General features: G+C 44.2%; 1 protein-coding gene across 1 annotated transcript; it reads right to left on the reverse strand.

The window, feature by feature from the left end:
* Positions 1-273: 273 nt before the first annotated feature.
* ST8SIA3 (ST8 alpha-N-acetyl-neuraminide alpha-2,8-sialyltransferase 3) lies at positions 274-10,411 on the reverse strand. Its single transcript, XM_003788434.3, has 4 exons — positions 9,049-10,411; positions 7,579-7,701; positions 4,439-4,996; positions 274-1,949 (listed from the first exon to the last, which is right to left on the reverse strand). Exons 1-4 carry the CDS (start codon positions 9,225-9,227, stop codon positions 1,667-1,669), a joined length of 1,143 nt encoding a protein of 380 aa, XP_003788482.1. The 5' UTR covers positions 9,228-10,411; the 3' UTR covers positions 274-1,666.
* Between the last annotated feature and the right edge of the window lie 4,050 nt (positions 10,412-14,461).

A 14,461-nucleotide genomic window follows, 5' to 3' on the forward strand; every position in this document is an offset into this window, starting at 1 on the left:
GGAGGAGCAGTGAGCTGATCATTGAACTATAGCACAAAAAAAATTTTTTTTAAATAGTATTTGTTACATTGCAAGCAATCTAGATGAGATTTCTGGAAAAGAACAAACTACTCCACTCCACTGTATAACAAATGTGCTTGACTTGCATTTAGAGAGAAGAAAGAAGAAAGAAACTCTTATTAAAATTTAACATCAACTTGGCCAGACTTTGGGCTGAATTGGAAGAACAAAGTGCTGCTCAGTAAAAAGCCAGGGATGGAAATGATGTGATTTCTACTCCTAAGGATGAAATCATGAAAACAAGAATGGTCAACTAATTTCTTCATGGCAGGTCTATACAATCTCAAATTCCAAAGGCTATTTCGTACCAAATCTTGCCCCTGCACAATGATCTCTTTTGAAACGCCTAATTTGTAGGCATATAGATCTGACTTCAATGGAAAGAGGGAATGTCTAGTGTTTACACCTATCTTGAAGACAACAAACGGTTCTAGATTTGTCGTGGTAGACCAATGACCCCACTCGGCACCGTTCGCATGGGGGCCTGGCATGGCCAGCCTCAAAGCTTCTCCTCCACCCTAACCCTGCTGGTTCTCAGAGGCTCTGAATGAGTAACATGGCTACACCACTTCAGGGTGTACAGGATTCTGTAACAAGCTCTAAAACTACTGTTTCCTTTTCCTTTGTGTGCCCCAGGGGTTAAGCTAACACCTTGCATCTATATTCTGAGAAAACAGCCAGCCTAGTGCTTGGGTTGAGATTGTGGGAGGCACCAAACCTAGGCTGGAATGTCCTTGCAGATATGGCTACAATGCTATGATTAGCCATAACAGCACCTATGTCAAGAGACACAATGCCATTCACGACCTGGGCTTTCTTTGTGATCTTGGAAGGTGCACTGTATTGTGTGCCTCTCACGACACAGAGCATGCCCTGCGGCAGAAGGACTGTGTGTTCTGGGGAGGACTTCTTAAGAGGCATTTCTGATAAAAGTAATCATGAGTGAATCCATCATGATTTACTTGGTTGGTCATGAAATATCAAAGTTACCCAGAGCCTTAAACACATCAAGTACAAATGCAATACGTATAAGCAAGCTAATTCAATAGGATTCCTAGCAAATTATTAAACTCCACGGTAGTAGGGGGGAACGGGTGCAGGGAGAGGGAGAGAAGATAGGAGAGAGAGAGAGAGAAAAAGAGAGAGGTGAGATATGCAAACCAGTTTTTTGTTTCCATTTTGAAGAGTCTAATCCCACTGGCAAAACCGAGATGCTGCCTCAATTGGCCAGAGGCCTCTGTTATAAGGACTATATCTGAGCAGAGCTGCAGAAACTATAGCTCTAGTCCTCATAAAAATTGGAGGCAGTTTATTATTAAAATACAAACATGAAAATACTTCAAACCATTTCGTTAGCAGCAGAGTTCCAAATGCAACAGTCCCTTTATCAATCAAGTTTCCATCATGGGGCTTTAACACATCCATCCTGCTAAAAATCTGCTAAAACTCTTAAAAGAGTAGTGCAAAAAAGAGGGAAAAAGACATCGCTCCTTGTAAGCGGCAGACAGTCCTTATAAGACATTCTCTAGGGTTCTATTCTGAAGACTATTCAATTTGATTTGGGGCACTTTTTAAATGGCCATTTGGCACTTTCCATTCAGAGTTCTTAGGCACAGTGTGACAGCGTCAGCTTGGTGAGCCCTTCCCCATGCATTCGGTACAGCAGCTGAAACTCAGCGGGCAGCTGGTGGGACTCCTGCCACTTGGTGGTAAATTTGGTTCCTTTTTTGTCATAATAATGGTATGGAAGATCTTCCCTTGTGTTGGGGTCAAATCCAAAAGGCCAAAATCCATACAAGTGGATCTCTTCACATATAGCTGATGCAAGGGTGTACATGAGAATACCTGTGCTCAGCCGTTTGGGCGACAAATGTTTGTTTTTCCAGTACCTGCAGAACAATAAGTACATGTGGGTTCAGAGGTCAGTGTGGAAGGTTTCAATCAGCTGGGACAATATGACTGGTGGGGGTGGGGGGAGGAAGAGACTTGTCCATGGTGACTTAAACTAGTACATGCTTTGAATTATCTATTAGCCACAAAAAAAATCCCAAACCCTTCTGGGTATGACTGGCTCCATAATTGGCGAGGCCCAGTGTGAAATAAAAATATGGACTCTTTGTTCAAAAATTACTGAAAATTTCAAGAGTGTGAGAGCAAGGTATTATTAAACCAAGTGTTGGGCCCCTCTGAGCATGAGTTCTTCTGCAGCCACGCTGGTGGCCACATTTCAAGCTGGCCTTGCCTCTAGGTCTTCCTAAAGAGTGCTGGCTCTGCCTCAGTGGTGACACAACAGCAGGCCACGGATGAGAATGACTGCCTCTCCTCCACAAAGGGCCTTTGGATATGGTGCAAGAGGTTGTTGAACCTAAGGGGACCTCCTCTGTTATGGCCCTTCCCAAACCCAGAAACAAATTCTTTTTCCTGGGTTTGGAAAGATTAGGGGGCCTTGTTTTTTACCACCCTCTTGTAAAAAATTGTATTCCCTGCTTCTTTGTCCTTTAGGGGTCGCAAAGCCCATCTTCAGCATGCTAGGACCTAAGACATGTATTTATACACTTTCTGAATTTAAAAAAAATGCTATATTATGGTTATTATTCCTTTCAAATTTAGATAATATTCTGAGACCTTCCTACCTACACTGTTAAATATTTGAGACTTCTTGGTGAGTGTGGGAGGTGTATGGACCATTGGCCGTGCAGATAATTAAATTGTTCACGAATCCGGTTTCTATGGGCTGTCTTTCCTTCCAGTTTTCACTGAACCCATGTATTTGGCTCAAGCCTAAGTGGCTGGGAAACAACATGGGCCTTCGGTGGCAGGTGGGTTGCACAGGCCAGTTTCCAGAAGTTTCTAAGCACATACAGCTCCTTCCTCACTACCCGAAGGCATCAAAGGCGAACCTTTTCCCTCCCAGTTGAAATTTAAAAAGTTTAGTCTTGGTTTCGACACTCTTACCTCAGGAGTCAGATTGACTCTGACAGTCCTTTTGGTACAACTGAACTTAAACTGAACAGGATGAGAGCAAAAAGATGAGGTCAAAAGACCAGTGGACAGCCCGGCAGAGACCTGGCTTCTAAGTCTGGTTCGGCCCATTCTGGGCCATGTCTTTGGATAAATAAATCCTTGCTGCTTTAAACTTAGGAGTTAGGCTACATCACCTCTTCAAACGGTGACCATATGTCCCGGGAAGCTGGGGCAGCCCCAGTTTATGGCTGTTATCCCTGCTATAATTATTCATAGCGTCTCCTTTGTCTCAAAGAAAAAGTTCCAGTTTGGTTGATACATTAGGGTATTCCTCTACCACTGAGACACATTCCAGTTTATTAGACTAGGATTCCTCCTCCTACTAGAGGTCAACTAGACAGATCTTAAATTCGGAGAAGGCTTCAGGATGGGAATAACCTATGATGGAATAAAAGTCTTCAGCATTCCCTGCTTACCAGGTCTCCCAGAACCCACTCCAACTTATGATAACATCTGTGGCTATGTTAAGATACTGGTGCTATTTATACAGGGGAAACCAGAGTTGAGGCAATTTTTTCAAAGGATTTAAAGGAAAAAAATTACAATTAATATTGCTTTATCAAATACCCTGGATTAGTGGCTCCCAAGTCTGACTGCATATTGGAATCATCTGTGGAGTGACTAAAAAATACTGAATTCCTGGTCCCCACTTCTCTCCCCACCAGATAAAACTGCATCAGGATCTCTTGAGGTAGAGCCTATCAAAAAGCACTGTTTAAAGTTCTCCGAGTGATCCTAATGTATAGCCAGAGTTGAAAATCACCAGACAAGACCAAAATATTGCATCTCTAGTCAATCTATCAAAACACAAGGGATAACAACAAGCACAAAGAACAGTTTTTATATATCTTTGCATTCAAATCTCAAATCATAAAGGCAGGTTATACAATCTGTTATTTAAGGGGTTTGCTAATCTTGGACATCTATGAAACACCTAACTATTAAATAAAAGGGGAAAAGGTAAGCCAACTGCATCTTCTTTAAAGAACCACTTGGTTTGTCTGATTTAATCAGACAATTCTATTGGCATATAACTATTCATTTAAAGACAATTCTTGATATGTGGTGATTTACATGAGTGCTCTTAGGCTCACTCCTAAGGGAGGGCAGGGAATAGAGAGGGGAGATTGATGAAACACCAATCCCTCCATTTGGCACTTGGTTACCAGCTGGGGGTAGACTGAACTTCTTACCTAGAATGATTCATTCATTCATTACGAAAGATAACAGTTTGCCCTAAAGTACTAAACTAACCACAGCAACTAACTAATTGGATGGCTCCCTCCCCCAAGAGATTACAATATTGATTTGCCATCTGGTAGGGTAAGAGTAAAATGCAATAAAATATACACACCTGTTGACATGTTGCATTATATTTCCAGGCCAAGCCAATTGAACCTTTAACTGACCTCTGTGTTCAACAAAAAAGTCAACTAATGTTCTGGTAACAGTTGCTGAAGTGTGGAAGAAAAATGCAGGGATCCAAAGAATGACCCCATCAAGCTTTTTTAAACTGAGGAAAAAGTTGTTTCGGTCCTGAATGGTCAAAAGATTGTTGTAATATTTTTCCAGGATGCTGGGGTTGAAGGTGGTAAGGTTGGTTTTCCTTCCAACATCTCTTTGGAAAGCCTCCGTAGGGGCGAAATTGCAACGGAAAACAAAATCTGACTTATCTATTTCTTGTCCACACTGGCTCCCTGTCAGGATCCCACTATTTCCAACCACAGCACAAATATTATAATGCTTATTCACAATGGGTGACACGTCTGGAAGGAGCGATCGGAAGTTATTGCTAATAGAGAAAACATATTTGTGGCTGGAATAATCATAGTGCATCAGTTGTCCAATCCGAACACTATTCTTGGTCAAAGAAAAATTTTTTATTACATCGACATGCTGAAGAATTTCTTGCCTAAAATAAAAAGAAATTCATTAAATGCATTCCATTCAAAAGAACTGATCTTCCATCTTATGGCTTAGGCTGCCCATTCATTCAGACAAAAATCTTAGGCACATTGAATCCAAGAAAAATTGCACATTCATAATTGTGGTTTTTGAAGGGAGGACTGCGTCAGAATTTGCAAACATGTTTTAATCTTCCCGTCAAGCTCTGAATGTAATCCTTTGAGGCTTACAAATGCAACTTACAGTGTTAGTTGCCATTCCTTGGTTTTCTGCTCTATGTGAAGAACATATTTGATCAGGCAGGAGGCATAGGCCAAACTGTATCAGACACAGTTTACAATCCACACAATTTATACAGGCCTGAAAGAGCTCACATTAATGCACAAACATTAGTGGCTTGGAGTTTGTAACTAGGGTCTCCTTGTTTGCTATTGCGCTGCAGTGTTCAAAGAATATCACATATCACTGGTGTCCAAATAAGAACCAAATAGATATGAGTCAGTACAGCACCATCTATTATTAAAATATGAAGATGGTAATAGCAGTGGGTATAGTTGAATATTTAATAGAAGTGAGATGATAATCTCATTAAGGTCTTTTGAATAATGGAACAAGAATATTTTTCTACCTGATTATATATAAGAACACAATTTAGTAGAAGAAATCTAGACCTTAGAAAATGAAGCTGTTGTAAATCCTGAAAAAAAATATAAAATAACAATTCAGAACATAAATAAAGGAAGAGTGATAACTGGAAATAATTTCAAGTTGCTTTCATATTGAACTTTAAGTTAAATTGTCTTCTATTAAAGTCTCAGCTATTTAAAATATTCAAGAGCGACCAGCAACATGTTACTTTGGTGCTGGAGTCTCCAGTGTTAATCACATTGACTCTCTTGTTTCTTTTGAATAGCAGGAAGTTTTTCAAATCATGACTTTGCTTAGAGTTTTATTTTTGTTAAAAAACTACTTCATTCTTCAAAGTACAGAGTAACATAAACTGAAATCTTCAATCCAAAATTTCCAAAGTTATCAGTACTGTTCTTATGAGCTGTTAAAAAGGTGAGGCAAGTTTAAAATGATACTGGTAAAAATTAAATATTATATAATGAATGGATTGAAATGAGGGGAGTTTCGAGGAGGATACATTCTTTTGACTGGTCATTTGGGTCACATGACCTAGCATGGGAAGACCATTTTTGCTAAGCTGGAAACATGTTTGGGGTAATGATAAAAGATGTTCTACTCATGAAAATGTTCTGGGTTGTTTTATGAAAGCAATACTGGCTTGAAATCTCCCCCAAATTTTTAAAAGTAATTCTAAGGTTTTAGAATAGATCAATTTTCATGAAATAATTTCTAATTAAATGAAGTGTTCTAAAAATTTTAATCATAATCATATGACTACATGTCAACTTTTCCAGTAAACAATATATTTTCCTTATATTTTCTCATTACCACTGAATTCTGCCAGTAGATTAAAATTAAAAATGAGAGAGAGCGAGACAGCAACAACTAGAAGTGCTATGACCAAATCGCAACTCCCTAAATAAGAGTGGGTTGTAGAATAAGTATTCACACCTCTAATGAATACACTAGATGGCTCACGTCCCATGTAGCAGCATAATAATCTCACTAAGAAGGAAGGAGTGATGAGAGACCTACTCTTAGGTTTGCTAAGAGGAGACCAGAATCACTGGGTAGGAAAGAAAAAAATCAATCTGAACCAATATTACCCTTCCTTCCCCACCTAAAAAACAAAATAAAACACGGATAAAATAAAGCTGCTACATACAACTAGTAAGAATGAAGTTAGGTAGCTTTATAGTAAGTTAACAACTGTAAAGGTTTAATGAAAACAGATAGGCACCCCCCTAAAAAAAACCTTACTTAAACATTTACATATATTTGAGCCAACATTTTTACCAATAATTTGGTGGAGATCAGTTATGGTATTTTCTCTGTGTTCCAGTAAAACAATACCATTTTGTTTCAGTTTTCTTTCTTTTTTTTTTTTTTAGTGAGGGAATGAGAATGCATTGGGTGGTCTTTTTGCAACTACCCTTTCTTTTTCTTTTTTTTTTATTAAGTCATTTGTACATAGATCATAAATACATTTATGCCATTATGGGATTCAATGTGTTGCTTATTTGTACAAATTGGAGTGCTTACATCCTACTAATCAACATAGCCTTCACCTCATTTACCCAATCTAACCTTTCTTTCTTTCTTTTCTTAATAGATAGCACAGGCAGTATAAGCAGACTTGTTAACTTTAATTATGGTGCTCAATCAGCCCCAAGTTAGGGAAGATACTGAAAATATTTTTTTTCTATTCACACTGGTCCTCTTGATGTTTCCTTCTTATGAGAGGGCACTACATGCGTATGAGAGGGTTCCTGACCATTGCTTTCTGCAAGCAAGCCAAGAAAACAATTCGCATACACTTGGTGGTGAGGGTGGGGTATGCAAATTTTTGTTGTTTTAAATTTTCGTGCGTTCTTTTTTTTTTTTTCTTTCTTTTCTTTTCTTTTTTCTTTTAGCTCCACAATTCAAAAGCACCTTTTGGGTCTTTCCCTCCTATCCTACCTTTGATGTAAAAACGCTGTCCGATTAAATGTCCACTTAGAAGGTTTCTCTTGGAGTTCGTGGGTGAGAGAATTCGTAATGGGCACAAATGATGGGTCTAGAAACTTCAGTGCAAATTGTGACCTGGAGAGGAGCATGGGAACAGACAAACGTGCTGGCCTCAGCTGCGGGGAGCCGAGGGAGCCATTAAGAGTCCAGCCGGCGGGGCCGAGGGGCAGGCGACACGCGCGCGGGTTGCACTCAGCCCTGAGCCCCCTCTCATCGGACCCGCCCTCTGCTCCCACACTCGTCCGGAGAAATAAGGGGAATTTGGGAAACCCATCTCCATTGTCCATCCTCCCGGTGCGGGAGAGCCCATAAAATGGCCGTCATGCGGAGAGCAGGGCGGGAGCCGGGCGCACCGGGCGCCTGATCCGCGGGGAGGACCCGGAGTCAGCACCGCGGACAACGGCCGCGTAGCCAGGAGCCGGACACGCGACGCCCTGCGGCCTGAGAGAATTGATTTTTGGAGAAAGGGCAGAGGAAACCGGATACCCCGGGGAAGGTGGCGGTGGCTCCTGTCTTAACCTCTTCCTTCCCGAGCCTAGGTCCCATTTCACTCCTCGCTTGTCCCTTGAGTGGGGACCCCCGGAGGCCGCCGGCCAGCTTCCCTCTGAAGCCCAGTGGGGCTTTCTCCGGGTCCCACATTCCTGGCCCGGCTTGGACCACAGGTAGCAGTTTGTAGTTGCCACCTGCCGGTCGGGAGGCCGTGCTGGGAGGGATCCTTGGGTCACAGGTAGGGGCGGGGCTCGCGATGGGCTGAGCCGAGCTGCGCCTGGAGCCTTCCTAGTTGGGCCCGCGCGTGGGGACAGCTACCTGGGCGACGGAGGCGGCCCAGAGGAGGCTCGTTTCTCGCAGGGGGCGGGGGAAGTACTGACATCCCGGGAAGGCGGGGGTGGCAGCGAGAAAAGGGGTCGAAGGAGAACGCCCCAGGGTCTTCCTGAGAATACACCAGCGCATCTTTTGATGGGGAGTGGGTGGGGGAGGAGAGGGTGCGACCCGAGTCCGGCGCCTGCGCCATAAAATTGCCCCGCACCGCCCAGAGCCCCGGGCGGGGGAGTCTGCAGACAGGGCACCGGGAGGGCGCTCACCTCCCGCCCGACCACCTCTCGGTTCACCGCCCCCCTCCCAAACGCACACGCTGCCCTCCCCTCCACTGTCATCCTCTTCTCCCTTCCCCCATTTCCAAAGGGGGAAGGGAATCCGCGGAAGAATGCTAGAAATGCAATCACATCGATTAGGATAACGGCTTGTGTAGGCTTTGGGTTAAAAATTAAAGGGGAGGAAGAAGCGAGAAGCAGAGAGATGAGTGGAAGGACTACGCAGTGATCTTCCCCAAAGTGTCTGGAGAAGCCAAAACACCCCCCCGCCGCCTCCCCCAACACACCCTAAGCCGGATTCCCGAGGGCGCGCTAACAGGCCCTCACTCACCGGAATCCCGCGTGGAACATGTACATTCGGGGCGCCCCGGGGCTGGCGTACTTGGGAGTGGTGAAGATGTTCTCCTTCTTCAGGGACACGTAGCTGATGAGCGATAAAATCAGCAGGGCGACGCTGAGCATGACCAGTCCCAGCACACTGGCGACCCGGGCCATTTTGCAATTTCTCATCCCGGGCTGGGCTGGGATCAGGGAAAGCGGGGAAATCGATCCATCAAGCGGCCAGCGGCTCGCTGGCGTGTGCGAGTGTGAGTGTGTTCGCGCGCGCGTGAGCGTGTGTGGCGGGCGGAGGAGGGGACCCGGGCGAGCAAGCCGCGGGAGGGCCGCGGGAGCCCGGGTGGCCACGGGGACCCCCGAGGCAGGGGCGAGCAGGGCAGGAGCGGAGCAGGAAGATGGAGGGGCCGCGCGGCGGCGTGGCTGGCGAGGGAGCGCGCCGTGTCGTGCGTCTCCGGCCGCCGGCTCAGGCTCCCCCGCGCGTTTCCAGCGAGGCTGCCATCTCCTCTGCCGCCTGCAAGATAAATGTGATTGGAATAATGTTACAGTTCGATGTAAGCACAGGATTTAATTAATGAACTCTAATCTCCCAAATAACCAGGGGGAGGAGGTGCGGGAGAGGGAGGGAAGAGGGGAGGGGACAGAGGGAGGGGACCGAGGCTGGGAGGCTGCAGCCCACGCCCGCGGCCTCCCCTGCGGGGAGTGCGGGCCAGGAGGCAGCTGTGAGAAGATAGATGCCCAAACTTAGTTTAATAGACCATTCTTTACTTTATAACATCAAGGATGAGGAGATAAATGACCAGCTTGCTGCTCTGGGGGATAAACAACAGCTGGGTGCTTCTCAGAGTCGCAGAGAGAGTGGTTTTGGGAAGGCAGGCGTTTACAGGTCTCTCCCCTTACCACCGAGGCCCCGCCTACCCCGCTACCCGCGCTAGGCCCCAACAGACCCGGCTGGGCTGCGCCTTGTTGCCTTGGGAGCACTTAAAAATCTCCTTGGAATTTTTGAGAATGTCTCCCCTATTTGTCTCCTGTGTCCACAACCTATTTCATTGATCCCTAAAAGGGGAGTAATGCCTAGCAAAGTTTGGAGGTGACCGGTCAGTGGAGAGGGTCTGGCTTCCTCTCCCCTGTTCTCCCTGCAGCGCCTGGCTCCGCAGTGCCCAGCTGACTTGACTTGACCAGGCCTGGACCAGTTTACCCTTGTGTTAAGTCTCCCTTGCCCAGTTTCTGGATCCATCTTTGGGGCCAGGCTTTCCGGGTGGATTAAGTGTCCTGAGCCACCCAGAAGCTGAGGACACTGTGAATGCACAGGAGTCCCTTTTGAAGGAACCCAAGAGCCAAGTAAAGGAGGCAGCCGCTGAGGGTGCTCAGGAAAGCCTGTGTTCCTTTAGCTCTTTGGACTGTAGTTGGTTTATGGCCTTTTCACCCTGACTTTACCCTTGACTTGGTCCCCCCAATACTGGTGAGTAAGCACTAATGAAAGGAGCTGAAGGGTAGAAATTGGACTTTGAAAGCCTTTTCCGATAACACAAATTGCGATTTTTTTACCCTTTGGACTTCTTGCCTGATAGGCTTTTGTGGACCTAATGTTATAGTCTGTCTGGGTGCACCTCAAATGGGTGAGCTCCTGTGCTTACTAAGCATCTTCAAAACATGAACTGAGTCATCTTTTCTCTAATACTGTCTCACGTAGGTGACACACTTGCTATATGTTGAGGACCAGATGAGTTGCCTGGTGAAATACGGGAATGACAGCAGCACACAGGATGCTCCTGTTTCCAGTGACAGAGGGGTCACTTTGCACCCACTAAAGACATTTACACCAACATCTAAGAATGTCCTCAAGAGGACACAAGCAATCTTCTTTTCCCCAGTGGCCTTTTATTTTATTATTTTAAAATATTCAGAAAAGGCTTCCGTTCTTGAATATGGTGAATACTTAAACCACAGTTTTTGGAAAATTACTATTTTTTCTCTATTTAAAAGAGAAGATTACACGAGTAGGGTGTAAAATGCCGAAGGGAGTGGGATCTTATGAGAGCGATCTAGAAATTCCACCTTTTGAAAAAAGTCTGCTTGAACAATAAATTAGGGCAGTGGTTCTCAACCTTCCTAATGTTGTGAACCTTTAATACAGTCCGAAGGGGTCATGACCCACAGGTTGAGAACTGCTGAATTTGGGGGAATGTGCCCAGAGAGCCATTCTAGGGTAGTGGTTACACTTTTAGTTTCTGGAGCCAGGCAGGCTTGACTTCAAGAACTTACTTTAGCTATTATCAAAAAGACAAAAAGAAAAAAAAATGATGGTAAGGCTGTGGAAGAAAAGGAAATCTCATATATTGTTGGTGGGGATGTTAACTATTACAGGCGCTATGGGAGACAGTCTGGAGAATCCTCAAAACCTATGACTAGAACTACCATATATTATATGATCCTTTGGGCATATATCCAAAGGAAAGGAAATCAGTATATTGAAGAGATACCTACAACTCCATGTTTATTGCAGTACCACTCACAATAGCCAAGATATGGAATCAACCCAAGTGTTCAACAACAGATGAATAGATAAAGAAGGCACACACGCAATGGGGTACCATTCAGCTATAAAAAGGAATGAAGTCCGTGTCATTCTTAGCAACATGACTGTAACGAGAGGACATTGTGTTAAGTGAAATAAACCAGGCACAGAAAGTTAGATATGCTGTTCTCATTCATATGCAAAAGCGAGAAAGTTGATCTCATAAAAGCAAAAAGTAGAACAGAGGATACTAAAGGCTGGAAATGGACAGAGAAAGGGGGGGAATGAAGAGAGATTTGTTAAAGGTACAAAAGCCCAGCTAGATCAGAGGAAGACGTCATGTCCTGTAGCACTGTACTGTAGGATGACTCTAATCAACACTGATATACTATACAGTTTCAAATTGCTAGAAGAGAAAATATTGAATGTTTCCAACACAAAGGAATGATCAATGTTTAGGATGATAGATATGCTAATTACCTTGATCTAATCACTATACATTGTATGTATCAAAGCATCATTACGCATTCATAAATAAGTACAGTTATTGTGACAACTAAAAGAAAAAGCTTACTCTGACATCTACAAGCCACATGACCTTGGGTAAGTTATCAGCTTCTCTGTGTTTCCGGCTTTTCATCTGCAGAACCAGGATTAAAAACCCACCAGGAGGGTAGTGCCTGTTGCCCAGTGAGTAGGGCACTGAGGGTGGCGGGTTCAAACCTGGCCCTGGTCAGACTGCAACAAAAAGTAGCTGGGCATTGTGGGGCACGCCTGTAGTCTCAGCTACTTGGGAGGCTGAGGCAAGAGAATCACCTAAGCCCAAGAGCTGGAGGTTGCTGTGAGCTGTGACGTTACAGCACTCTACCGAGGGTGACAGAGTGAGATCTGTGTCAAAAAACAAAACAACAACAAAACACCAGGATTTGGGGGAAGATTAAACAAAACGTGTGAAATCCTTTGGACTCTGGCCTGTATTAAGGAGTTAGTAAATATGAGCTCAACAGTGTGGCCACATTTTTAGTGCCTTTCTCTGACTCCATAAATGTCCTGGTACAGAATGCCCAGAAAAGGATGCACCCAGGTGAGGCATTTTCCTACAGAGAAAGGCAAACATGAAGAATCTCTTCAGTTCCTTCTAACTTGCAGTATTACAGGCTTCCCGGGATGCACGATGACGATTCACTCTGCCTGGATTTAACAATCGACATGTTACTTATGCTTAGCACACCTCTGTGAAGCACGTGCTAGCCTGATGATGTCTATTGCATATAGGTCACTAAAGGTCACATGATGTAAAGGGACCAAATTAGCCGGAAATAAACAGGCCAACAGGCATCCTTATTACCTGTGCCAGGCCTATAGGTGAAGGTGAACTGCTGAATTGTTACCAGGGGAATAATTTTGGTGGTAATGCTTCTAAGAGCAAATACTGTTACTGGGTGAGGGATTTTTCAGGCTTGGGATCACAGCTATTCGTAAATTAAAAAATAATTAGAACTTTTTTTTTTTACATAAAATATCATTTACCAAATTTCATCAGAAATCAGCTCTGTTCAAGACTATAGAAGGGTAACGGTGCATCTTACAAGGGCACATGTGAAATTTCCTAAGTGTGGAATATAAATGTCTTAACACCATAACTAAGAAAATGCCGTGAAGGCTACGTTAACGGGTTTGATGAAAATATTTCAAATTGTATATAAAACCAGCACATTGTACTCCATGATTGCATTAATGTACACAGCTATGATTTAATAGTAATAATAAAATATAGAAGGGCGAAAACAGGAAGTTCAGAAAGGGAAAATCCCTCAGATTTAATGCTTTCTGGGAGTTGTTACTTTGCACCCAGGCACTTAACTCCTTTCTCCTGCCCCCATGTGGGTCTACCTTTTGCAAATGTGACCCTGTTACCCTGTGTAGTCCCCTCAGTGAATCCTACCTACCAAGACTAATTTCTGGGTACCACTTGGATGGGAGGCATGGGTGGATGTTGTCTTTTGCTAGAAACATCATTGCTCATTCATTCACTTATTCACTTATTTTGTTACCTTTCATTAATTCATTAAATAAAATGTGTTAGTTATCAGACACCATGCTGGGCAGCCTCGGGGTTTTACGTCCTTGACCTCATAACACTTATAGTGCTGTGGGGGAGAAGGATGTGAACATAACGGACACGCTATGTGAAAGGCTCGACACCAAGGAGGAATGAGAAAACTGGGCCGCAAACTCTATCTGGGAGTTTAGCAGAACTCTCTCTCCTTCAATCTCCGTTTCTGAAAGAGGTTAGCCAAGTTTTTCAGGGGGAATTTGAGCTGGATTTTAAAGCATGAGAAGGATTCATTAGGTAAAGGAGTTAAAAAATCACATTCCATTGAGATAGGAGGATCAGGAGTTCAAGACCAGACTGAGCAAGAGCAAGACCCTGTCTCTACAAAAAAGAAAAAAAAAAAAAGAAGAAGAAGAAAAATTAGCTGGGTATGGTGGACTGCACCTACAATCATCACTACTGGGGGGCTGAGGCAGGATACTGGAGCCCAGGAAATTGAGGTTGCAGTGAGTTATGATGACACCACTGCATTCTAGCCCCGGTGACAGAGCAAGAACCTATCAAAAAAAAAAAAAAGGAAACCACATTGCAGGCAGATGGAAGATGAGAAGCAGGTGGGCTTGGGAAATAGCAAGAGGTGTGAGAGGACTGTCAGAAAAGAGCCTAGAGGTGAGTGGAGGTCAGATCGTGATGGGCAAGACACCGGAGAGGAGTAAACCCATCTGTTTTGCACTGCATGGATGGAGAAGCAGCTGGAGCCAGGCCCATGGGAAAATGAAATTCCAGCTGCTCATATGAACATAAGCTGATGTGCCCAATGGCCCTCCAGCCTGTCCC

The sequence above is a fragment of the Otolemur garnettii genome, unplaced genomic scaffold (assembly GCF_000181295.1).
Source record: "Otolemur garnettii isolate 467f Iridium unplaced genomic scaffold, OtoGar3 scaffold00027, whole genome shotgun sequence".
In the NCBI taxonomy this organism is placed as follows: Eukaryota; Metazoa; Chordata; class Mammalia; order Primates; family Galagidae; genus Otolemur; species Otolemur garnettii.

Excerpts from the sequence above, each read along its gene's own strand:
- ST8SIA3 (XM_003788434.3), bottom strand. The coding sequence starts at position 9,227 with ATGAGAAATTGCAAAATGGCCCGGGTCGCCAGTGTGCTGGGACTGGTC. Across the intron at positions 7,702-9,048 it reads ATGTTCCACGCGGGATTCCG|GTCACAATTTGCACTGAAGT; the intron begins GTGAGTGAGGGC and ends GCTCCTCTCCAG. Across the intron at positions 1,950-4,438 it reads ATAATGCAACATGTCAACAG|GTACTGGAAAAACAAACATT; the intron begins GTGTGTATATTT and ends ATTGTTCTGCAG.